At 46.6% G+C, this 25912-nt stretch overlaps 1 protein-coding gene across 3 annotated transcripts; it reads right to left on the minus strand.

Moving 5' to 3' along the window:
* Positions 1-3336: 3336 nt before the first annotated feature.
* Positions 3337-25385, minus strand: ppcdc (phosphopantothenoylcysteine decarboxylase). 3 transcript variants are annotated; one of them, XM_055662893.1, is made up of 5 exons: positions 25236-25385; positions 14909-15004; positions 13798-13926; positions 6284-6452; positions 3337-3464 (listed from the first exon to the last, which is right to left on the minus strand). In XM_055662893.1, the coding sequence occupies exons 1-5, from the start codon at positions 25320-25322 to the stop codon at positions 3355-3357; spliced, it is 591 nt and encodes a 196-aa protein (XP_055518868.1). In that variant the 5' UTR covers positions 25323-25385; the 3' UTR covers positions 3337-3354. The 3 variants fall into 3 exon arrangements, with proteins under 3 accessions (XP_055518868.1, XP_055518869.1, XP_055518870.1); XM_055662894.1 differs by lacking the exon at positions 14909-15004 and having other exon boundaries at positions 25236-25351; XM_055662895.1 differs by lacking the exons at positions 13798-13926; positions 14909-15004 and having other exon boundaries at positions 25236-25337.
* Between the last annotated feature and the right edge of the window lie 527 nt (positions 25386-25912).

The raw sequence follows: 25912 nt of genomic DNA on the forward strand, positions 1-25912 counted from the left end.
AGACGCATTTCAAAGGCATCGGTCATTGCCTCAAATACACAGCAAGACTGGGGCAAGCCTGGGCTTGTCTCAAAGTTATAACCTAGTCCAGGAATCCAAAAGTGCTGGAGAAACTCAGCGGGTGCGGCAGCATCTATGGAACGAAGGAAATAGGCAATGTTTCGTCCCGAAACATTTTATCTACCTTCGATTTTCCAGCATCTGCAGTTCCTTCTTATACACCAGGAATCCAAAATATATTTTAAAATATATTTAGCAGCATTATCATCTGGATTCCAGATTCTCCCCAATTTTTGTGTTGAGATTTTTCTCTTATGTTAATTCTGAGTCTTTTATAAGTAGAACAGCACTCCTGGGATCAGGCCCATAATATCAGCATTGAACATTACGCCAACATAAACTGATCTCCTCCACCTGCACTGAATCCAAATCCCTCCATTCCGTACATATCAATGAGCCGATCCAAAAGCCTTTTAAATACCACCATCGTTTCTGCTTCCTTCACCACCGAAAATAATGCCAAACCTAGGTTAAGAACTGTTAATAGACACAAAATGCTGAGGTGACTCAGCGGGTCAGGCAGCATCTCTGGAGAGAAGGAATAGGTGATGTTTCAGGTCGAGACTGTGAAGATTTCAATGCCAGACCACATGACTGATGTCTGTGTTAATTAATCACAAATATTATTTATTAAATGGGTTCATTGAAACTCCTTGTTTGATTGCAAGAGTTGCTTGTTGCCCTCAGTTATCAGGCTTCTGAATAAACCTTCCACAAACTAGGGTACTGTCAGATTCATCTCCACCCCAGTGTGGACATTAGACCTTATCGCTCGAACTGTTGCGCTCCAATGCTGAGAACTATATTCTGCACCCAGTATTTTCACTCTTCTCTGCCTATTGTACTTGAGATTGGCCTGATTGTATGTACAATATGTGTAGCATTATCCGAAGATAGACACACAACGCTGGAGTAACTCAGCGAGACAGGCAGCGTCTCTGGAGAGAAGGAATGAGTGACGTTTCAGGTCGAGACCCTTCTGATTTAATTGGATAGTGCACAAAATAAAGCTTCTCTCTGTATTTTGATACAGGGGACAATAATAAGCCTAAACCTAGACCAGTCTGAAGAATGGTCTCGACCCAAAACGTCACCCGTTCCTTCTCTCCAGAGATGCTGCCCGTCCCGCTGAGTTACTCCAGCTTTTTGTGTCTATCTTTGGTCTAAACCTAAACACTCAAAAGTTCCTCAAATGACCTTAAAATTTGATTGAAAACCAAACAAGAGGTCAACAACAAACACGTCTGCAGAGAGTATGTGGCCCAGGTTAAAATGGCAATATCAACCAGGGGTATTTTCCATGTATTTCAGTCATAGTGGGGTCTTAGACAAAGGGTTGAATAAATAAGCTTATTGTCACCAAAGATTATCGCTCAGCCACTGACTATACCCCACCTCTTGTGACACCTTCAACTTGAGCGACCACATTCAACCTAATGTTGAAACTGTGTCTACTTGTGGTTGAGTCGAGTTTCCACCAACTGATCTTGGCTTGTTGACGTTGCTTGCCAAGAATAGCTCAAACGGAGAGGTAACAGCAAGAATCGGTGATCGAGGGCATTCTGTTGGAGACTCACATACATGCGATTAAAAGCATAGAATATGGAACAGTGCAGCACAGGAAGAGGCCCTTCAGCCCACAATCTTTAGTCTAGTTTAGAGATACAGCGTGGAAGCAGGCTCTTTGGCCCCACCGAGTCTGCACCGACCAGCCATCCCCGACCAGCACACTTACACCATTCTATACACACTCGTTTCAGCCACGGATCTGAAAGCGTTGCTTCATACCCGCTACCACATCCTGACTGTTCTAATCTCGTAACCAAATGCTGGTTAAAGTTGCCCCATAGCAAAAAAAGACTTATCTACAGGAAACAGCCCTCACCACCAAAATCCTAGTTATTGGGATAACTTCCGTGTGTCCAACTTAAAACCATTGTCCTTGCTTTAGCTTCCATGACATGGTAGATACTCCTCCTGTGATGATACTTGCCACATTAATGTAAAATAAACAAACCCCTTGGGTGTGCTTCCATGTCACAATGGGAGAGTCTAGGACTAGAGGTCATAGTCGCAGAATTAAAGGAGGTTCTTTTAGGAAGATGAGGAAGAATTTCTTTAGTCAGAGGGTGGTGAATCTGTGGAATTCTTTGCCACAGACGGCTGTGGAGGCCAAGTTGTGTGATGTTTCAGGTCAGGCCGTCTACCTTATCTGTTCCCCTCCTGATCTTATACACCTGTATAAAATCGCATTGCAGCTTCCTGTGCTCCAAGGAATAAAGTCCTAGCCTGCCCAATCTCTCCCTATAACTCAAGTCCTTATAATACTAATGAGTTGAACAACTGTAACATGACCGTCCAACCTCTACACTCAATATGTGCAGGAAGGAACTGCAGATGCTGGTTTAAACCGAAGATAGACACAAAAAGAAGGACTAGATGATGTTTCGGGTTGAGACAGTTCTTCAGACCCTGAGGTAGGGTCTTGACCTGAAACGTCACCTATTCCTTTTCTCCAGAGATGCTGTCTCACCCGCTGAGTTACTCCAGCTTTTAGTGTCTATCTTCCATACTCAATACCCCGACTGATGAAAGCCTTAAGGGGCTGTCCCACTGCGGCAACGTAATTCGCGAGTTCTGCCGAGTTTGCCCTCGACTCATACTCGCAGCATGGTCGACACGAGGTCCTAGGAGGTCTTTGTGACTCTCCTTCGTGCTCGAGAGTGGTCCCCACGAGTAAAAAAAAGTCGCCATGGAAAAAATCTATATTTTTTTAACTCATAGGTTTAGTCGAAGTAGGTCGGCATGTTTATAGTGGGTAATCGAAGGTAGTCTTCAACATAGTCGAAGGTCTTCAACATGATATTTTGTCAAACTCTCCTAAAATCGCCAATTAGGTTGCCGCAGTGGGACAGCCCCTTTAATCACCCTATCCACGTGTGATGGCAATTTCAAGGAACTATGTACCTAAACTCCTAGATGTCTCTGGTGTACAACACTCCCCAGAGCCCAGCCATTCACTGAGAGGGTCCTGACCTGAGTTTGACTTCCCTAAATGCAATAGTTCCTCAGCCCACTTGGCCGACTGGTCAAGGTCATGCTGTAATCTTTGATGACCATCACCACAATACTTTAATGTCATCTGCAAACGTATACTTTCAGAGGTCCATCCTTTCACTTGAAGTGGGACCTCCACACTTACTGAGGAATTATAGGACAGTTTCAAAGAATAAGGGGTGGTTTCTAAGGCCAGTCATATTAAAACAAGGTTTTCCGGGCTATGCGGATATATTTTTATTGCTGCTGCTGCTGCTGTGCTTCTGTGAGGCTGAGGCTGTGCAATTGTTCCAAGCAGTCTTTCACTGTCTCTATGATTGTTGATACCTCTGCCATTCCCCCTTTACCTACACAAGGAGCAAAACACAGCAGTCAGTATCACACACGGTGAAAATAGACAATAGGTGAAGGAGTAGAGGCCATTCGTCCCTACGAGCCAGCACCGCCATTCAATGTGATCATGGCTGATCATCCCCAATCAGTACCCCGTTCCTGCCTTCTCCCCACATCCCTTGACTCCGCTATCTTTAAGAGCTCTATATAACTCTCTCTTGAAACCATCCAGAGACTTGGCCTCCACTGCTCTGAGTCGTGTGGGGACGTGGCATCGAAGAACGAGAAGTCGAAGCAAAGTAGTCGAAGCCAAACAGTTGAATGGAAACAAAGCCGTAACGCCAACTAACCGAAAGGGCGGGACGCCGAAACGCCAACTAACAGAAAGGTTGCGTCACCTAAAAGCAAACTCAATGACTGGCCGCTCTGTAGAAACACCACCTAACAGAAAGGTTGCGTCGCCTAAAAACAAACTAACTGAATGCCGCTCTGACGAAAAGTCAAACAATGGCTTGTGTGGGAAAATGACCCCCACCCTCCCGTCTCCACCGGCCAGTAATATGATGGACTCGGGGGTCGGGAACAATCGCTGACAAGCCCCGCCCCCCTGGCGATGTCATGTGTGTTATTTGACTTTTGGGCAGAGTGGCATTTGGTTAGTTTGGTTAGTTAGCTTGTAGGTGTCCTGCCCTTTCAGTTATTTGGTGTTTCAGCTTTGATTCCATTGGGCTATTTGGCTTTGACTTCTTTGCTTCGGCTTCTCATCCTTCAACGCCACATCCGGGCACCGCTCTGACTAGTTCTGTACCTTTACATACCTCTAGTTTTCCTCTCCCCTGACTCTCAGCCTGAAGAAGGGTCTTGATCCGAAATGTCACCCATTCCTTTTCACCTGACCTGCTGAGTTACTCCAGCATTTTGTGTCGATCTTCGGTGTAAACCAGCGCCTGCAGTTCCTTCCTACACTTACCTATCTGTCGTGCTGCTGCAAGTGAGAATAATATTGTTCTGTCTTGGGATATATGACAATAAAACACTCTTGACTGCTCACTAGAAGAAAAGTACATTTAAAAATCAAATAAACTTGAACAAAAGCAGAGTTTGATTTGCTGCTTCATGACGTAAACTGTAAATTTGGCTCAGGTTTCAATTTCAACTTAAATGAATGATTTTGACCTGACCTGTGGTGATCCATTCTCCAGCTCTGTCCAAAATTACTAATGATTAAAAAGATACTCAATGAATATGGCAGCAAATACTCCTTTCTTCCTGATTAGCCGCCAATTATTTATCTTTCAATCAAGATTAAAAATATATAAGCTATTAGTAGACACAAAATGCTGGAGTAACTCAGCAGGCCAGGCAGTGTCGCTGGAGAGAAGGAACATGCAACGTTTTGGGTCGAGACCCTTCCTCGACGCTGCTATTCGCATGGAATTGTATTTGGAATCTTACTATCATTCCTTTTTCCCCCTGATCCCGTCTGGTAGAAGGTACACAAGCTTGAAAGCGTGCACCACCACACTCAGGGACAGCTTCTTCCCCTCTGTTATCAACCTTCTGAATGGGTACATCAGCTCGGGTACTCCACCCCAGTGCGGACATTGGTCTTTGTCTCTGGAACTGATGCGCTACAATGCCGAGAACTATATTCTGCACTCTGTATCTTCCCCTTTGTTTAGTTTGGAGATACAGCACGGAAACAGGCCCTTCGGCCCTCCGTGTCAACGCCGACCAGCGATCCCCGCACACTAACACTATTCTGCATCTAAACTAGGGACAATATTTACATTTACCAAGCCAATTAACATACAAACCTGTACGTCTTTGGAGTGACCATGAGTTTGACTTGATTGCATTTATTTGCAGTTCAATGGTACCATACAATACATATATACAAACGTAGAGCAAAGGGGAAGATACAGAGTGCAGAATATAGTATTATCTGATCAATTGGCTAGTGTGCAAAACATCGAGTGTGAGAAAGAGCTGCAGGTGCTGGATAAAATCGAAGTAGACACAAAATGCTGGAGTAACTCAGCGGGTGAGGCAGCATCTATGGAGAGAAGGAATGGGTGACGTTTTGGGCCGAATCGTAGATGCTGCCTCACCCGCTGAGTTACTCCAACATTTTGTGTCTACCAGCAAATCAAGAGTTTCATTGTATCTCGCTACAAGTGACAATTATAAAGCTGAACAAAAACAATGTACAAATCACCCATTACATTTCCTACATTACTACCTTTCAACGCAAATGTTCTAACCATATAGCATATAACCATATAACAATTACAGCACGGAAACAGGCCATCTCGACCCTTCTAGTCCGTGCCGAACACGTATTCTCCCCTATTCCCATATACCTGCGCTCAGACCATAACCCTCGATTCCCTTCCCGTCCATATAACTATCCAATTTATTTTTAAATGATAAAAACGAACCTGCCTCCACCACCTTCACTGGAAGCTCATTCCACACAGCTACCACTCTCTGAGTAAAGAAGTTCCCCCTCATGTTACCCCTAAACTTCAGTCCCTTAATTCTCAAGTCATGTCCCCTTGTTTGAATCTTCCCTACTCTCAGTGGGAAAAGCTTTTCCATGTCAACTCTGTCTATCCCTCTCATCATTTTAAAAACCTCTATCAAGTCCCCCCTTAACCTTCTGCGCTCCAAAGAATAAAGTCCTAACTTGTTCAACCTTTCTCTGTAACTTAGTTGCTGAAACCCAGGCAACATTCTAGTAAATCTCATCTGTACTCTCTCTATTTTGTTGACACCCTTGGGTCATTAACAGCACCATGTGATTAGCCCAACGTTTGTTACATTCACTCACCTTCATCTCCACAAACCAGTTTCTTCACAATGCATGGCACTTCAATGTAACCAAAGCTCTTCAGTGTGTGGATGTGTACGGCTGTGATGGGGTGTTCCCACATTACAGTGTTCATGGCTGGGCAGAACAGTAGCGGCCGCTTCAGATCCCAGGCTCGGACTACGCAGGTCTGTGTCAGACAGAGAAAAAATAGAATAAGCGAGTTCGGTATTCCAAAAAACTTTATTTGTATTTATTTATTGTCATTCGATAAAAACATGCTTCCACAGGAGTCATGGACCAAATTTGTACTCAGGTCAGAGCACCGCAATAGTGCAGTAAAGGCATCAATAAATTCTAACATATATAAAAACCTTCCACAATAAAATCTAAATAATAATGAGCCGATGAATAAATAGTAAAAATTTAAAAAGCAGCATGGTTACAAGACAGCAGCATAATAATGTCCATAGCAGCAGCTGCACAGAAAAACACACGGACACGGATTTGTCGCAGGTCATTCGCGATAAAGGAAAAGCAAACCAAGTGCTGGCTGTATAAACTGTGTATAAATTCTTATCTTTATTCATAATTCATGTGTAAAAATATAGTTAATCTGAGGAACAGGGGGTGGCAGGTAGCAGGGGAGCGGGATGTGGCAGCGAGGGAGAGAGAGAGGTGGCAGATGCGAGTGGGAGAGACATTCTCGGCTGCTGCGTGCACAGTCCCGCTCCTCATCCGCAGCCGGGATCGAACCCGGGTCCCTGGGGCCGCAAGCAATGCCGAACCTCCACTGGACACCCCCCACCCCCACAACCGAGTGTCCCATTTCCACCCGGGGAGCGGCAGCGCCGAGCCCACAGCCAGCTTGGAGAAGAAGTGTCAACCCCAGCTCAACTCCGCCTGCTCCGCCAGACCAACAGCCAGCCCCGGACCGACGGGACACCGGCCCAGGACAGCAGCGGCCGAGGAACCCGCTCCCCGACCGGCCACCAGCTGCACCTCCTGATAACGTTCACTACTGAGAAACAGACAACACACAATGTCGGGGATACCTCAGTCAAGTAAGCACCAGATACTTGCCTCTCCCGAGCCACCACTCCAATGAACAAAAGCTCACAAGGCGTTTTTATACTGTGGAAGCCATGTGGTCACATTCCAAAGGCTTTAGTCATGGTCACATGATGCAGCCAATTTACATCACTCCAGAACAAGTCTGGGCTTGTCTCTAATCAGTTGGTAGCTTCAGGACAAGACAGTTCAACAGCATTAGTCATGGTCATAATGTACATCAGTCCAGGACAAGTCTGGGTTTGTCTTTCTAATCACTTCCTTCTGAATGTTGTAGCCGGCAGGGCAATACTCTGCATATCGCCAACTTGGACAATTTTACATTTTATCAAGCCAATTAACGTGCAAACCTGCACGTCTTTGGAGAGTGGGAGGGAACCGAAGTTCTCGGAGAAAACCCACGGGGAGAGCATGCAAACTCCAGACAGACAGCACCTGTAGTCAGGATCGAACCCGGGTCTCTGGCGCTGCATTTTACTGTAAAGCAGCGACTCTACCGCTGTGCCGCCGATGACCAGCGCTCAGCCCCCTGCCGGCACCAAGGGGGCCAAGCGACAGCCACTGGACAAGGCGGGAGGCACGGCCGATGGTCCCCACGCTCCGCGCCGGCTGCAAGCCCAGGGCTGCCGGCCAACCCGGTGGGACAGGCAGAGCCGAGCTGGAGCCAGCGCCTCCTCCCCCACACCACACCGCCAGCCCAGGGCTACCCCGGACACCTCTGGCCGCTCCCGGACAGGGACGGGACACCCGGCAACTCAACAGTGGCCTATTCTCTGTGGTCAAAGGACAAATGGCAATCGTAAAACAATAAAATAAGGTAACATTTCTGTAATGATGTAGAATTGGGCTGTGTTTACTCTGCTGTGCCTTTCAGACGTGCATGGTGTATATTTATTATGACCATTTGGAAGAAGGAAGTGTTCTAAAGTGCCTTCTGCAAAACATCAAAGGGAAATTCTGTATAGATGAGTCTTTATTTGTTGAGCAACCTCCTAGATTGCTCTCAGTGATCACTATATTTGGTCTTAAATAAAGTCTTCATTGCCTTACCCGATCTTTGTGTTGTGTTTTATAGTTTTCTTTAACAAAGTGTGGTGAATCTGTGGAATTCTTTGCCACAGACGGCTGTGGAGGCCAAGTCAGTGGATATTTTTAAGGCAGAGATAGATAGATTCTTGATTAGTACGGGTGTCAGGGGTTACGGGGAGAAGGCAGGAGAATGGGGTTAAGAGGGAAAGATAGATCAGCAATGATTGAATGGCGGAGTAGACTTGATGGGCCGAATGGTCTAATTCTGCTCCTATCACTTATGAAATGGATTAGACTAGAAATAAAGAATTGGGAGAAAATTGTAAACTGTCATCAGGTACTGAATTTATAAATCCAAAAGAGAAGAATGTTATTTTGACTAGCCACACAGGTTAAAGCTTTAAAAACAGGCCGCTCAATGAAGTCTTTCAGAATAGTTGGTTAAAGAACCAATAAAATACCTGTCTAATGTTTCTTAAACGTTGCAATAGTCCCAGCCTCAACTACCTCCTCCAGTAGCTCGTTCCATACACCCACCACCCTTTGTGTAAAAAAGATACCCCTCGGGTTCCTATTAAATCTCTCCCCCTCATCTTAAACCCGTGTCCTCTGGTTCCCGATTTAGAGGTCTTCGTGGCAGGAGTTTTAGCCATGGCTAGATACTTAACCTCAGTCACTCCAGGTCAGTAATATGGGGGAGGAATATTCGAAACAGTCTTTCTTATCATTTTCTCCTAAAGTGTACTCGATGTTCAGGATTAAATATTTTGTTTAAATTGTACCTTGCCAATTAGTGAGTGAGTAACACTGGGAATATCCACTAGTCTGTAATTGAAGGCGTGCACATGGTCTAATGGCTAACAGGAGGATTGACAGTGTGCTCCACAAGGCACATATCGTTCTGCCAAGTCTCTCCCCTGGACACTTGAGCCACAGATTCTTCTATCTGATCTCAAAGCCACAAATGTCCCCATCTTTAACTGATGTACAAATATCGTTCAATCACTCCAACGTGTCCTCTTTACTAACTTTGTCCAACTACCTTGAAGACCGCAGCCTCATCATGCACACGTTCTTTTTATGAATATGAAAAACAAGTCTGGGACAAAAGATTAAAGTTTTACGGTTAGTTATCAGATGCATATGGGCAATATTTTAAAGATGCATGCTGGTAGAGCTGCTGCCTCACAGCTCCAGAGACTCAGGTTTGATCCCAACCTTAAGTGCTGTCTGTGTGGAGTTTGCATGTTCTCCCTGTGACCCCGTGGGTTTTCCCCGTTTCCTCCCACATCCCACATCCCAAAGACGTGCGGGTTTGTGGTTTAACTGATCTTTGTAAATGACCCCTAGTGTGTGGAGAGTGGATGGGAAAATGGGATAACATGGAACTAGTGTTTACGGCTGATCACTGGTCAACATGGACTCAGTGGGATGAAGGGCCTGTTTCCATACCGTATCTTTCAACCAATCAATCTATGAAATGAGCAATGCATATAGAGGTTGGCAGGGAGATAGATCATCAGAATGGCAGAGTAGACTCAATGGGCTTAGAAGTTTGACACGAAACATCACCTATTCATGTCCTCTAGAGATGCTTCCTGACCCGTTACGTTACTCCAGCACTCTGCGTGGATAATTTCCCTTGAAGAATCGGACTTTGGTCATTACACTTCTTTGAGTTTAGGGGAATACAAAGAAAGAATAGATTTGAAGTGTTGCCCAACACACTGCGGAGGATAAAACAAAGTTGAGGGTGGTCAATAATTTGTCAAGATTATAAAACACACAGCATTGGTGAAGGTAGAAGACGATTTCATACAATTATTAGTCATGGTTCAGATGTTGACAACAAAGCAAATTTACCGAGGAAGAACATTACTTATTTCTTCCCGTCTATGGTTTGGTGGAAAACGCAGCTCAGGAGCAGCTTGTGAGGGAATCTACTGATCTAACATGCAATTGTCTTGTGAACTGTGTGCATGGTGAAAATGTATCGTACTGTGTGACGTACAACTAAAGGTGCTTCTCATACCCAGACAATGACTCAAGACATCTATTGAAAAATGTCAACGATGAGCTGACTACAGCAAAGTGTGAAAAAAATGACTGTTCATTGAGGATGCAAAGAACTGCAAATGCTGCTTTAACAAAAAAGACACCAGGTACTGGAGTAACTCAGCAGGTCAAGGCAGCATCTCTGGAGGACACGGATAGGTGACGTTTTGGGCTTGAACCTTGAATGAGGATGAGTTCAGGTTGGTGGCTGCCCGAGTGACAGTCAGCAGATTGAACAAACTGTGGACAATAAATTGCTTTTGGAAAGAGAGAATGCGATGTTTAATATTACAGAGCAGGGACGAACACAGAAAGGTTCTACAAGCAGGTTAAGTTTCTTGGGCAGCACGGTGGCGCAGTGGTGGAGTTGCTGACTTACAGCACCAGAGATCCTGACTACGGGTGCTGTCGGTACGGAGTTTGTATGTTTGTAACCAAGACCTACTCTGCTTAAGTTTTGGTTATCGTAGTCTAGTGATATAATTTTCCAAGTACAGTAACACATTTGAACGTTATGCAAACGATTTTTGAATGTCTTTCATTCATTTGTTCTATATCTCTCTACATCACCATCTATATCTCTCGTTCCCCTTTCCCCAGACTGGGGAAGTCTAGTGAAGGGTCTTGACCCGAAAAGTCACCTATCTCTTCTCTCCAGAGACGCTGCCTGTCCCCTTGAGTCACTCCAGCTTTTTGTGTCTATCTCCAGTTTAAACCCAGCAGTTCCTTCCTGCACTAAAATATTTGTTATGTACAAGCTCTGCTAATGAAACCTTTCTGTATTATTTTGTGTTAAAGGGCATGTCCCACTTACACCATTTTTTTGGTGACTTGCCGGCACCCGTCATAGTCGCAGTAGGTAGCCAAAAATGTTCAACATGTTGAAAATCTAGTGGTGACCAGAAAACCTTCGACGGCCTGCTGCGACTGTGATGGGTGCCAGCAAGTCACCAACAAAAATTGGGACAGGTCCTTAAGGATCTCACTTTTCCTACTAGATTCCCAGGAACTTGTGGTTGAGTTAATGTGTCATTTAAATGATTGTACTGTGCATACAAGAGTCCATATCTTTCATGCAGACAAGGGAACTGAAATTGTATACAGTAAGGTTATTGTGAATTCTTGGATGAGAAAGGGGACCTTGAACAAGATATGGAAAGAATAACAGCCACCAGATGTCTGTGCTCTGGCTGCAAGAATAACAAGCAGGCTGTGGGAACTGGGCGGCAAGTTACAAGGGGTTGAAGATGAGTAATGACAATAGTTGTAGTTCCTGTATTGCCACACAGGGCCACATTCGGAGACGGACATCAAGTATCGCTGGAAGATCACCAACTTGCTGAAAGACGCTCTGTTTGGTTGGCCCAGAACTTGTTGGTCTCCCAGCAGAGCGAGATGTCCGTCGGGAACGTTGTGAAGTCGGGGAAAGACTGCGGGAGTACGTGCTGAGGGACGCACTGAAGCTCGGTGCAGCCAACGCCAAGGCTCTGTGGGGGAGGACCAGAGTCTAGGGTCCTTCTACTGCTGGACGTTGGGGGGCAGAGTCCGGTGGGGAGGGACATCACCCCAGGGGGCCACATGAGTGGTACAGGGATAGTTTGTATTTTTTTTAATCTGTTGAATTGAATGGAAAACTTGTGACAGGTCACAGTGAAATTCATTGCTTGCTTATCCACGGTATGCTAATAGTTGCCACATAAAGGGCACGTACACAGTTACAAATGTTACCTGCCCCCCCCCCCCACACCGTGCCCTCCATTGTCCATTACATCTGTGGGCTTTCTCCCCCCCCCCACTCACCTGTGTTCACCGATCACCTGCCACCTCCTCTCTCCTCTCTCCCAACTTTCTTCCCCCTTCTCCTCAACCCCCTCTACAGACAGTGTGATTAAGGAGCTCAACACAAAACGTCACCTCTCCATGTTCTCCACAGACGCTACCCTCAAACCGCTGAGTTAGTCCGGCACAGTGTGTTCCCTTGTGGTAGAGTTGCTGCCTCACAGCGCCAGAGACCCAGGTTTGTTCCTAACTATGGGTGTTCTCTGTACAGAGTTTGTGCCATCTCCCCGTGACCTGCGTGGGTTTCCCCCGGGTGCCCGTTCCCTCCCACTCGCCAAAGACGTGCAGGTTTGTAGATTCATTGACTTCTATAACATTGTCCCTAGTGTGTAGAATAGAGCTAGTGCACAGGTGATCGCTGGTTGGCGTGGACTCAGTGGGCTGAAGGGCCTGTTTCCACGCTGTATCTTTCAACTAAACTAAGCAGTTGCAGTTCCTTCTTGCTACTTTTAGTGATCCTGTTTGCCCACCCAACACTCAAAACCATGGGCTCCAGGTTACAGTAACTGGTGAGGGTGTGCCCTCTTCTGGCAGAGACCCGTCACTGCAATGTTAGAGTTGAATAAGAAGAGCCACACAAGTAACTGCACACAGAGGCACCTGAAGTCAGGATTGAACCCGAATCCCTGGTGCCGTGAAGTAGCAGCTCTACCCGCTGCCCCACCGCGTCGCCCATTGTGTCAATAGGGGAATATAAGAGAGCTATGATAACATTTCTAACTTATCAGATTTCAATTCCAATACTGGCCTTGGCTACAGAGCGCTGCATAGGTCAGTGTGATTAATGCATGGGGCAAGGCAGCATGCTAGAGGAATGACAGGAAGCTGAAGAGGGAAGTAGGCAGTGAGTATGCAACAAATATACATGAAACCAAACAATAGCAGAAATAGCGCAAGCCAGAACGAGAAGTGAAAGCAAGAAGGAAATGGTCAAATCGACCATAAAGGAACATAAAGGATATCTAGTCAATGTCTCGTTCTTTTTTAATGCCATGGAGATATCCACAACAGCTGACATGGCTTTTGCCCGCTTCTCCCAGAAAGCAGTGATCAGTTTGAGCATTTGCAAAGTTACACGCTCAGCATGAAGCCTCTGCTACAAGGCCGAGCAAAGGAGGAAACCTCCACTTCACAATAACAGTCGAAACATAGAAAAATAGGTGCAGGAGTTGCCCATTCGGCCCTTCGAGCCAGCGCCGCCATTCAACATGATCATGGCTGATCAGTATCCCCCATTCCTGCTTTTTCTCCATATCCCTTGAGAACTAAGAGCTAAATCTCTCTTGAAAACATCCAGTGAAACGGCCTCCACTGCCTTCTGTGGTAGAGAATTCCACAGATTCACAACTCTCTGGGTGAATTTTTTTTTCTCATCTCAGTCCTAAATGGCCGACCCCTTATTCTTAAACTGTGACCCCTGGTTCTGGACTCCCCCAACATGGGGGACATTTGTCTTGCAGTAGCTCACAATTCACCTGCAAGAATTCAAACATTCTTGGCTCATCCTCTAATAGCAAATTGCCGTGATCAGTTTTGCTTACCAATAAATTGTCACAGATGCCGCTGGCTATTTTCCCCAGGGTATTGGCATCCAAGGGGGCTATCAGCATTAGATCGGCCCACCTTCTCAGCTCAATGTGCAGGACAGGATCGGTCTTCTGCTTCCACATCTAGAGGGCAAAACGAGACTGTGTGTGAAGCTGCACAAATACAATGTGGTACAGGTCCACCACCCATTATCCAGCAACTGCCTTTAATCCGGACAAAATCACAAGAGCGCAGCAGGTGGCGCAAGGACTATCAGGACACGTGCCTCCATCCTGAAATAATTCATTGTCTACTTCTCTATCAATTCTTTCTCTAAGTTTCTAGCAGTCCACGGTGCATTAGAGACATGGGAGGGATACAATGAGTGGGTTTGAGGTGTATTGTTGAACTATTAACATGTCACCTCTGTTGGATATCCAGCAAGGCTCTGCAAACAGCTGAGCTACAAACCCACACGTCTTTGGTAGGTGGGAGGGAACCAGAGCAGCAGAAACCCACGTAGTCACAGGGAGGATGTGCCATCTCCACACTGACAGCCAAGGTGAGGGTCCAACCCAGGTCTCATGCGCTGAGACATCAGCTCTACCCGCTGAACCACTGTGACCACAGCAGGCAGTGGAGGCCAATTCATTGCACAAACAGGTAGAATGGCACGTTGGCGCAGCGGTAGAGTTGCTGCCTCACAGCACCAGAGACTCGGGTTCGATCCTGACTACAGGTGCTGTCTGTGTGGAGTTTACATGTTCTCCCAGTGACCGTGTGGGTTTTCTCTGGGTCCTCTGGTTTCCCTCTGCAATCCAAAGTCGTGCAGCTTTGAAGGTTAATTGACTTCTGTAAATTTCCCCTCATGAGTAGGATGTAAAAATGGGATAACACGGAGCTGGCACACGGGTGATCGTTGGTCGGCGTGGGCTTGGTGACGATGTCTCCACGCTGCATCTCTAAACTCTACATATTCCGATAGTATCAAATAAAATTGAAGCAGCAGTGCCCAAAGACGACAAGTGATAACGTATACACACTATTTTAAAAGTGTTACTTCCGAGCGACTTCTCTTGCTCGTTTTATATGCACAACGTTAAAAAAACAGAATAAAATCATTACCTCCCACTCGTCTGCGTCGCTATATATTTTAGCAGGAACATCTGCGGGGTCAAAGAAGTGTTTGGCATGTTCTGTGGTCACCACTTTTACTTCAACCTTTGAAAACAGAGATGAGAGTGGATAACACTCACAAAGGAATGTCTGTGTCGGGAGGAACTGCAGATGTGGTTTGTTTTACTTGCACCCAGGGGAGAAGTGTCTCAGTCAAGTCAAGAGTGTCCCAGATAGGGCAATGACATTCTTGCTTGCTGCAGCACAACACAATATGTAAACATAGTACATAACGGGAGAAAAGAAGCTCAGCGTGTATATACACACATGTACACATACTCAATAAATAAACAAATATAGTGCAATCATCATTTATAGTCGCTTGTAGTTTAGAGCTTGTTTGTTGTCGTGTTTTATAGCCTAATGGCTGTAGGGAAGAAGCTGTTCCTGAACCTGGACGTTACATTTTTCAGGCTCCTGTACCTTCTTCCCGATGGCAATGGTGAAATGAGTGTGTGGCCCAGGGTGGTGTGGGTCTTTGATGATGTTGGCTGCCTTTTTGAGGCAGCGACTGCTTCTTCTTCTGTCGTACCTGGGCCTAAAACTAAGCGGAAGCTCAGAGGGGACCGTGCCTTTGCTGTGTCGGCACCCAAATTATGGAACGATCTGCCTCTCCACATTAAACAGGCCTCTTCTCTGTCTGTTTTTAAATCACTTCTTAAAACCCATCTCTTCTCCGTGGCCTTTGATACCCAGTAAGATGTCGACTTTATTTACTTGATTTAATTTCTTTTTTGATTGCTTTATTGCGTGGTTATTATTTTTACTCATGTTTTATGTCTTTTAATTTATTGTTGTATTTCATATGTAATTTTTGCGCTTTATGGGAGCTGTTATGTTATGTTCTGTTATGTTGTCTGTTTATGATGTCTTGTTTATTCTTCTGTACAGCACTTTGGTCAACATTGGTTGTCTTAAAGCGCTTAACAAATAAAGTTGGATTGGTACGTCTTTTAGACCTGCAGCTCCGTTGAGGCGAGCCAGGTCAATGTGTCCTCGCAGCGACTACGATAGATCCCTTCGATGGTGGGGAGGTCAGGGCTGGTGATGGACTGGGCAGTGTTCACAAGCTGTGATTACAACTCCAAAGTTAAGTCGGCACAAAAGGACATTTATACGCCAAAAAGTTGTCGACTGAGGAAGTGCAAAGATGAGGTAGATTGATGTATTAATTACAGGATCAATTACTCTTACATTATACAGAAGTCACAACCCCTTGGTTCTGCACGCAGTGGAGTACAAAGGTAAGGATGCTTAATATGTTAATACCTGACATTAGATTGCAACTGTGTAGGAGAGAACTGCAGATGCTGGTTTAAATCAAAGGTAGACACTAAATGCTGGAGTAACTCAGACTGAAGAAGGCTCTCGTCCCGAGACGTCACCCATTCCTTCTCTCCAAAGATGCTGCCAGTCCCGCTGAGTTACTCCAGCTTTTTGTGTCTACACGAGATTGCAACTTCTCAGTTCTGCATGAAGTGGGATACAAAGAAACGTCAGATAACTCGCTTATCCAAGATGATACTTTCCACACCAATTTCACAGACATTGCACTATGCTACTACTTTGCTGCATTTAAATATTCCATTAAATTACATTTACAACTATTCAAAAATATGGGAGGCCTAGATCACAAATCATATATATTAATTACAACAAAATTCATAAAAGCAGAAAGTGTTAGAATAACTCAGTGGGTCAGACATCTCTGGTGCCTGACCATGGAGTTACTCCAGCCCTTTGTGTTTTTCTGTTCCTTTCTCTCCAAATAAAACAAGATAATGTTCTATTTTCCTTTCCAACATCTGCTTCAGCGAGAACACCAATTCTAAAAATAAAATAACTAATTCATGGCAAGCTGTTAAACTCAAAATATATATAAAGTTGCTTTGCAGTTCTGTTTCGTTTCCTGACACACCCCATATACGAGTTGTTTTCCCCACCCATTTATGAAGCTACAATCTCATTCTCATGGTTTATTAATTCAGTAAGCAACATTCTAATAAATTTAAGATCGACACAAAAAGCTGGAGTAACTCAGCGGGTCCGACAACATCTCTGGATAAAAGGAACAGGTGACATTTAGGGTCAAGATCCTTCTTCAGACCCTTCTCTCCAGAGATGCTGTCTGGTTGCCGCTGAGTTACTCCAGCTTTTTGTGTCTATCTTCAGTTTAAACCAGCATCTGCAGTTCCTCCCTACACCTCTAATGAATCAATGTTATCAGCTTTGGAAGGAGATGACTTGTGAGAGTCGCAGAACTGTTAGACCTGGCAATTGACTTGAAATACGGAGCCCATTGTGATTCATAGGCACATAGAAAATAGGTGCAGGAGTAGGCCATTCGGCCCTTCGAGCCAGCACCGCCATTCAATATGATCATGGCTGATCATCCAAAATCAGTACCCCGTTCTTGCTTTTCCCCCCATATCCCTTGATTCCTTTAGCCCTAAGAGCTAAATCTAACTCTCTCTTGAAAACATCCAGTGAATTGGCCTCTACTGCCTTCTGTGGCAGAGAATTCCACAGATTCACAACTCTCTGGGTGAAAAGGTTCCTCCTCATTCTTGGGTTAGGTACAATGTACCTGGAATTTGGCCGGGGGGGGCTCTGGGTCACTTGAACATTTTTATCCATGACCCTAAAGGTGTAAATGTGGCGTTGTAATGTATATTTACCTCTCAATACTACCGGTATTAAAAATACAAGGGTTTCATATTCCTTCACAGGGGCGGCACGGTGGTGCAACAGAAGAGCTACTGCCTTACAGCGTCACAGACCCGGGTTCGATCCTGACTACTGGGGCTGTCTGTACAGAGTTTGTACGCTCTCCCTATGACCACGTGGGTTTTCTCTGGGTGCTCTGGTTTGCGCCCACACATTCTAAAGACGTGCAGGTTTGTCGGTTAATTGGCTTGTGTAAATTGTCCCTGGTGCGTAGGATAGAACTAGTGTACGGGTGATCGCTAGCCGGCGTGGACACGGTGGGCCGCTGTATCTCTAAACTAAATTTCAAGCAAGCGAACAGATAAGTTTGCCCCATTACAGGAAGGATGTGGAGGCTTTGGAGAGGGTGCAGATGAGGTTGAGCAGAATGCTGGCTGATTTATAGCCCTGTCCCACTGTACGAGTTCATTCCAAGAGCTCTCCCGAATTTAAAAAAAAATCAAACTCGTGGTAAGCACGGAGAATGAACGTAGCGGGTACGTCGGAGCTCGGGGACATCTCTTAGCGGCTCGTAACGCTAACGGCAGGTACTCGGGAAGACTCGCTAACGGCAGATAAGCTCGGGAAGACTCGTGAAAGTTTTTCAACGTGTTGGAAAATGTCCACGAGAGCCCCGAGTATCGACGAGCGGCCATTACCGTAAATCTCCGAGTTCGAATCAGGGCAAACTCGGGAGAACTCTTGGAATGAACTCGTACCGTGGGACAGGGCCATTAGGAGCTATTCGCTGTAAGGAAGTTGGACAGACTTGGATTGTTTTTAACAAAACGCCGGAGGTTGAGGGGAGACCTGATAGGAATGTAGAAAATGATGATAGGTTCAGATGAGGTAGACTGTCAGAACCGCTTTAACAAGGTACAAGCACCAAAGACCAGAGGCCAATGCCTTCAGGTGCAATGAGATGCGCAAGTGGTTGGTGCTTGGAATGCGCTGGTGAAGATACAATAGAGGTGTTTAGAAGGCTTTTAGATGTACGATGATGCAGGAAAAATGTTCCCCATGTTGAGGGAGTCCAGAACCAGGGGTCACAGAATAAGAATAAGGGCATTTAGGATTGAGATGAGGAAAAACGTTTTCACCCAGAGAGTTGTGAATCTGTGGAATTCTCTGTCACAGGCAGCTCCATAGATGCTGCTGCACCTGCTGAGTTTCTCCAGCTTTTTTGTGTACCGCCAAGACTAGATGTTTTCAAGAGAGAGTTAGATTTAGCTCTTAGGGCAAATGGAGTAAAGGGGTATGGGGAGAAAGCAGGAACGGGGTACTGATTTTGGATGATCAGCCATGATCATATTGAATGGCGGTGCTGGCTCGAAGGGCCAAATGGCCTACTCCTGGACCTATTTTCCATGTTGCCAGGACTAGAGGGTCTGAATTATAGGGAGAGGTTGAGTAGACTGGGACTCAATTCCTTGCAGCAGGGGGGATGAGGGGTGATGTTATAGAGGTGTACAAAATCACGAGGAATAGATCGGGTAGATGCACCGAATCTCTTGCCCAGAGTAGAGGAATGGTGGACCAGAGAACATAGGTTTAAGTTGAAGGGGAAAAGATTTAATAGGAATCTAAAGGGTAACTTTTCACACCCAAAGGATGGTGGGTGTATGGACCAAGCTGCCAGAGGAGGTAGTTGAGGCAGGTACTATCCCAACGTTTAAGACACGTTTAAGATATACTGGATATATAGGACTGGGATATGGGCCAAACGTGGGCAGGTGGGACTAGTGATAGCTGGGACATGTTGGGGGCCGGTGTGGGCAAGTTGGGCCAAAGGGGCTGTTTCCATGCTGTCATGAATATTCAGGTTATAGAGGGATATGAATCCTGTGCAGACACAGGAGGTTAGTTTAACCTGGCATCATGTTTTGCACAGATATTATGGGCTGAGGCGCCTTCCTGTGCTATACTGTTCTATGTATATTCTAAGTGCTTCAAGACTTTTATGAAAAGAATCATTTTGACTATGCATTCAACGGTCTTTTCACTCAGGTAGAGAGAACTGATTATTTCAGGTTAATTTTCCAGTTCATTAAACAAACCACAGGGTAGTCTGTGATGTGTAGGGGTGCAGTGGACGCAACAACGAGAGCGAGATCGCAGTGACCTTCTCCCCACACGTTCATCTTTTTCCCACAGCCATTATCTGAACAATCGGCAGGTGCCATAAAACGTTGAGTGATGTCGCAACACCACAAGGTTGTTAAAAACCTCACCTCATTAAATGGCTTATCACTGTTTAAGCACATTGCCACTATAACTGTAAAGCCACTCTTGTTGGCACACTGCCATTCCTGAGATTCACCGCCAAACTAATTTATGCACCACCACTTTCACCAGCGGCCACGCTCGCACCATCATGCTGCAATGATGCTTTGAAGCACCAAGGTTAAATAAAGTTCACCTTCCTCCTCCTTGTCAAGGGGAATGGCCCATAAGTGATAGGAGCAGAATTAGGCCATTCGGCCCATCAAGTCTAACCCAAGCGACTATTTGCCTGCTAGCCACAGAAGCTGATCTACAATCACATATTACAATGGCTCCACACTCTTACATCTCTGCTCCTGCAGCAACATTTCTAACTCCCTTACCATGTATCTATACACAGTAAATAGATTGATTGTAATTGTATCGACTATCCTAAACACGTGGCTGACCAGAAGTGAACACAACTCCCACTTCTCACTGCTCTCCATGTCTGACCAAATTTACCAAACTCCCCTGAGTAGACACTCTGTTTGGGGGGGTCACCATCCCTCCAGGGGTCTAGAGTCTCCATGGACCATGCACTGGAAAACTCCATTTACACAGGGAAATAAAATCATTAAAATGAGGGGACCGTCCAGGGAAAGCTGCTCAGCCTACCTTGCCTGGTGTGTAGGAAGGAACTGCAGATGCTGGTTTACACCGAACACAGACACAAAATGCTGGAGTAACTCAGCAGATCAGGCAGCATCTTTGGAGAAAAGTGTAGGTGACGCTTCAGACTGGGACTTTCGACAAGAAAAATGGCCGGCAACAGATGACCTCAGGAAGGATGGAGCCCATAATGGCCCATTATTTAGTTGAGAGATAGCGCATGGAAAGAGCCCCTTCAGCCCACTGTGTCCGCACCGACCAGCGATCCTCGCACATTCACACTATCCTACACCAGGGACAATTATTTGCCTTTACACCAAGCTAACCAACCGGCAAATGTGTACGTCTTTCGAGTGTGGAAGGAAACCCAAGTTCTTGGAGAAAATCCACGCAGGTCACGGGGAGAAGGTACAAACTACACACAGACAGGCACCCGTAGTCAGGATCGAACCTGTGTCTCCGGCGCTGTAACTGCTGTAAGGCAGCAATGCTACCGCTGTGCCACCCTGGCCGAGGCTGGGAAGGATGTGCTAATGAGAGGAATACAAGGACTCAAACAGTGGATCTGTTGCACGTCCAGGGTGGAGGAGGGAAACATCGTCTGCCCCTTCCCTCTGCAGATGCTGCCTGATCCGCCGGGTTCCTCCAGCACTCTGTGCTTTGCTCAGGATTGCAGCATCTGCAGTTTCTTGTCTCTCTGCTGCGAGCCACTCACATTGAAATTGGAAGGGAATGTACTGTTCAACGGGCTGCTCGTCTTGGTTGGGAAAAGTAAAACCAAAGGAAGTCACACGTGTAAGTAAAGGCAAGAATTGAATGGCAACCACTTGCTGGGAACAGTAGGAACTGAAGGGGCAGCCGTGTTACACAGACGGTGGGGGTCTCTGGAATGAGCTGCCGGAGGAGGTGGTTGAGGTGAGTACCATGAAACATTTGGACAGATACATGGATAGTGTAGAACATGGGGCATCTTGGTTGGCGTGCTGTATAAGTCTATGTCAGAGAGGTGGTTTCCTTTGGGGAGTAAGTCTTAGATAACTAAGGATTTGAATGTCAATGTTGATGATGCTCTCTAATCAAGCAAGATGGAATGAAGTGAAATTTATTTGTTTGTAGAAACAAGGAACTGCAGATGGTGGTTTACAAAAAAACCCACAAAGTGCTGGAGTAGGCAGCATCTGAACTTAATATGATGTTGCTTTGACCCATCGAGTTACTCCAGAACTTAGTCTGCTCCTTAATTGCTTGTATGTAGCACCATCTAGTGGTAAAACCGCACAATTCCACGTTAGTACCAATAGGTCGTCAGATGCGACCTCACAGCGTTACTCTCAAGGGGGATAGTGCGGTGAGCGAGCGTATATGTGCAAGAGTATAAACCAACAATATTTCATCATATTCACTTCCTGTATCCCCTGTGAACAATGCTGTGCAATTAATGCATTTTGAGTAATTAATTAATTTCTTTACAGCCATCCGGATGGATGTGTGAAGATATGTTTTATATGTACTCTATGATATTTGTTAATATGCAATGCATTTTTATGTAATGTTGCCCCTTGTCTGGACCTCGAGTCCGTAATAAAGTTTATTAAACATTAATATGTATTATGCACCCAGATTCCGCTGTTTTGTAGAAACAAGGAACAGGCACAAAGTGCTGGAGTAACTCAGCGGGTCTTGCCATATCTTTGAGTTGTGTTTTAAAGCTTTCTTTAACAGTGTGGGACCCCTACTGTTTGCCATATACAGAAAACCCTTGTTATAACGGGCCGTGGGGAGGAGAGGAGGGGAGGGAGAATGGTGTCCATTATTGCCGACTATCCGCTGTAACTGAGTGAAGGATTCATTCCAACCACTCCGTGAAACAACAAAATGTATTTAAATGCAAAGTTCTATTTAACAGCTAAAAATGATTTTTTGTTACTGATAAATATATAAAGGCTGTTTGTTACTGTTTAATAGAGCTAAATGTCCAAAGCGATTGCTTGTCAATTTCAATACCAAATCGATTTCAAATCCAAGACTACAAAAAGTGGTAAACACTGCCCAGTCCATCATCGGCTCTGACCTCCCTTCCATCGAGGGGATCTATCGCAGTCACTGCCTCAAAAAGGCTGTCAGCATCATCAAGGACCCACACCATCCGGGCCATACACTCAACTTCCCACTACCTTCAGGTAGAAGGTATAGGAGCCTGAAGACTGCAACGGCCAGGTTCAGGAATAGCTGCTTCCCCACAGCCATCAGGCTATTAAACTCGGCTCAGCCAATACTCTGAACATTAATAGATATAGATATAGATAGATATGCCATTTATTGTCACTATACATGTACAGTGAAATTGAAAGCTGCTCGTACTCAGTGCATACATATAATTTAGTACAAAAAACAAGAAACAGAAAAACAAAAACAGAAGGGAGAAGGGGGGGGGGGGGGGGGATAGGTGCACAATTCTGCGGCGCTATATACATATATACAGATGGAAGTCCGGGTGTTGGGCTGTGAAGTCAGTGCATGTGTGAATTTGAATTAAGAGTAGTTATAATTTTCGGAAAGCAACTATTTCTAAGTCTATTTGTCCTGGATTTGATGCACCTATAGCGCCTTCCCGAGGGCAGAAGGTCGAACAGTCCAAACGCAGGATGGGAGCTGTCTTTGATGATCTTCTTTGCCCTGCTAAGGCAGCGGGAGGTGTAGATGTCCATCAGGGAGGGGAGAGGGCAACCAATGATCCTTCTGCGCTGTCCTGGTTACCCTCTGAAGCCTCTCCCTGTCTGCCATGGTGCAGCTGCCATACCATGCTGTAATGCAGTATGTCAGCAGGCTCTCGATGGACGAGCGGTAGAAGGTCAGCAGCAGGTTAGAGTCCAGGTTGTGCTTCCTGAGGACCCTCAGGAAGTGCAGCCGCTGCTGAGCCTTCTTGATGACCGCTGTCGTGTTGTCTGTCCAGGAGCTGTCAGCAGCGATATGGACGCCGAGAAACCGGAAGGTGTTGACCCTCTCCACACACTCGCCGTTGATGTGTAGGGGGGCTAAGTCGGTGCTGTGCCTCCTGAAGTCGACAATGAGCTCTTTTGTTTTCCTGGTGATCAGAGCCAGATTGTTTTCTGAGCACCAGGATGTCAACTTCAGGACTTCAGGACTAATAACCCATTATCTGTTTGTTTGCACTTTATCAGTTTATTTATTCATGTGTGTATATATTTATACAATGGTATATGGACACACTGATCTGTTCTGTATTCGTGCCTACTATGTTCTGTTGTGCTAAAGCAAAGCAAGAATTTCATTGTCCTATCAGACACATGACAACAAACTCTCTTGAACTTGATGTCAATTTCAATGCTTAGTTGATTTCAAATCCTTATCAATTTCAATGCCTTGTCAATTTCAGTAGTCTCTGCAATGTAACCAGCAGCTTGTGTTCTCAGTCAGTCCGCAATAACCAAAATCAGTTTAAAGAGGTCTGCAATAACGAAGGTCTACTGTACATTTATGATTTGATATGAATGTAGGAAGTATGAGTGTAGAAACAAGGAACTGCAGGTGCTGGATAATATACAACAGACACAAAGTGCTGGAGTAACTCAAGCAGGTCAGGCAGCATCTCTGGAGAACATGGATTGATAACATTTCCAATTGGGACCTTTCTTCAAATAGGATTGAGGCTTCAGACAATCTGAAGAAGGGTCTCGAGCCGAAACGTCACCTATCCATGTTCTCCAGAGATGCTGCCTGACCCGCTGAGACCCGCTGATCCTTGTGTCCATGGATGGTTACTGCCCACTCCCCCCTCCCTGACTACCCCTCACTTCCCCTCCCAACTCCCCCCCTCCACGACTCCCCTCACTCCACTACTCCCCCCCTTCACTCTTGCACTCCCCCCCTCACTTTCCCTCCACGACCCCCCTCACTTCCCCTCCACGACCCCCCTCACTTCCCTTCCACGACCCCCCTCACTCCCCTCCACGACCCCCCCTCACTTCCCCTCCACGACCCCCCTCACTTCCCTTCCACGACCCCCCTCACTTCCCTTCCACGACCCCCCTCACTTCCCTTCCACTCCCCCTCACTCCCCTTCCACGACCCCCCTCACTACTACACCCCCCTCACTTCTTCCCTTCCACGACTCCCCTCACTTCCCCTCCACTCCCCCCCTCACTTCCCTTCCACGACTCCCCCTCACTTCCCCTCCACGACTCCCCTCACTTCCCCTCCACGACCCCCCTCACTTCCCTTCCACTCCCCCCCCCTCACTTCCCTTCCACGACCCCCCTCACTTCCCCTCCACGACCCCCCTCACTTCCCCTCCACGACCCCCCCCTCACCACTACACCCCCCCCCTCACTCCCCTCACTTCCCCTCCACGACCCCCCTCACTTCCCCTACACGACCCCCCTCACTTCCCCTCCACGACCCCCCTCACTACTACACGACCCCCCTCACTCCCCTCACTTCCCCTCCACGACCCCCCTCACTTCCCTCCACGACCCCCCTCACTTCCCTTCCACGACCCCCCTCACTTCCCCTCCACGACCCCCCCACACCCTCCCCTCCACGACCCCCCTCACTTCCCCTCCACGACCCCCCTCACTACTACACGACCCCCCTCCCACTACACGACCCCCCCTCACCACTACACGACACCCCCCTCACCACTACACCCCCCGTGTGGCCCCACTCACTCACTCACCCCCGGCAGTTGCTGCAGTGCCGCCACTATGACGGGCAGCTTCAGCGCCGCCACGCTCCCGCTCGCGGCCACCAGCACCCGCCGCATCCCGCCAGCCCGCGCTCACCACTGGGGCAGGAGGGGGGTTGGACTCCAACATCACCCTCCCCCCTCTCATACCTCCGCCCCACATCCCAATATCCTTCCCACACGGCCGTGCACAGATAATATCATCTGCATCTCGTTATGTTTCAGCAGCTCTGATGGTCACTGACACTGAAATAAACTGCTGTTAGATGGTGTGCACCCCTCTGGCACAGCGGGTGGTGCGGCCCAGCGTTGCATCCTGGGAAATGTAGTCTTTCCTGGGGCGGCGGTGACGTCATCCGGGGTGACGTCACCCAACGGCGCTGGGGTTTTGAATGACCAGCTGGGACTGCAGGTTTGTCTTACTCTAAATCAAGCAGCGAGATGGGGAAGGTGAAGGAGATAGAGGAGGTGGAGGAGATAGAGGAGGTGAAGGTGAAGGAGATGGAGGAGGTGAAGGAGATGGAGGAGGTGAAGGAGATGGAGAAGGTGAAGGAGATGGAGAAGGTGAAGGAGATAGAGGAGGTGAAGGAGATAGAGGAGGTGAAGGAGATGGAGAAGGTGAAGGAGATGGAGAAGGTGAAGGAGATGGAGGAGGTGAAGGAGAGGAG

This window comes from Leucoraja erinacea, chromosome 36, assembly GCF_028641065.1.
Source record: "Leucoraja erinacea ecotype New England chromosome 36, Leri_hhj_1, whole genome shotgun sequence".
Classification (NCBI taxonomy): Eukaryota; Metazoa; Chordata; class Chondrichthyes; order Rajiformes; family Rajidae; genus Leucoraja; species Leucoraja erinaceus.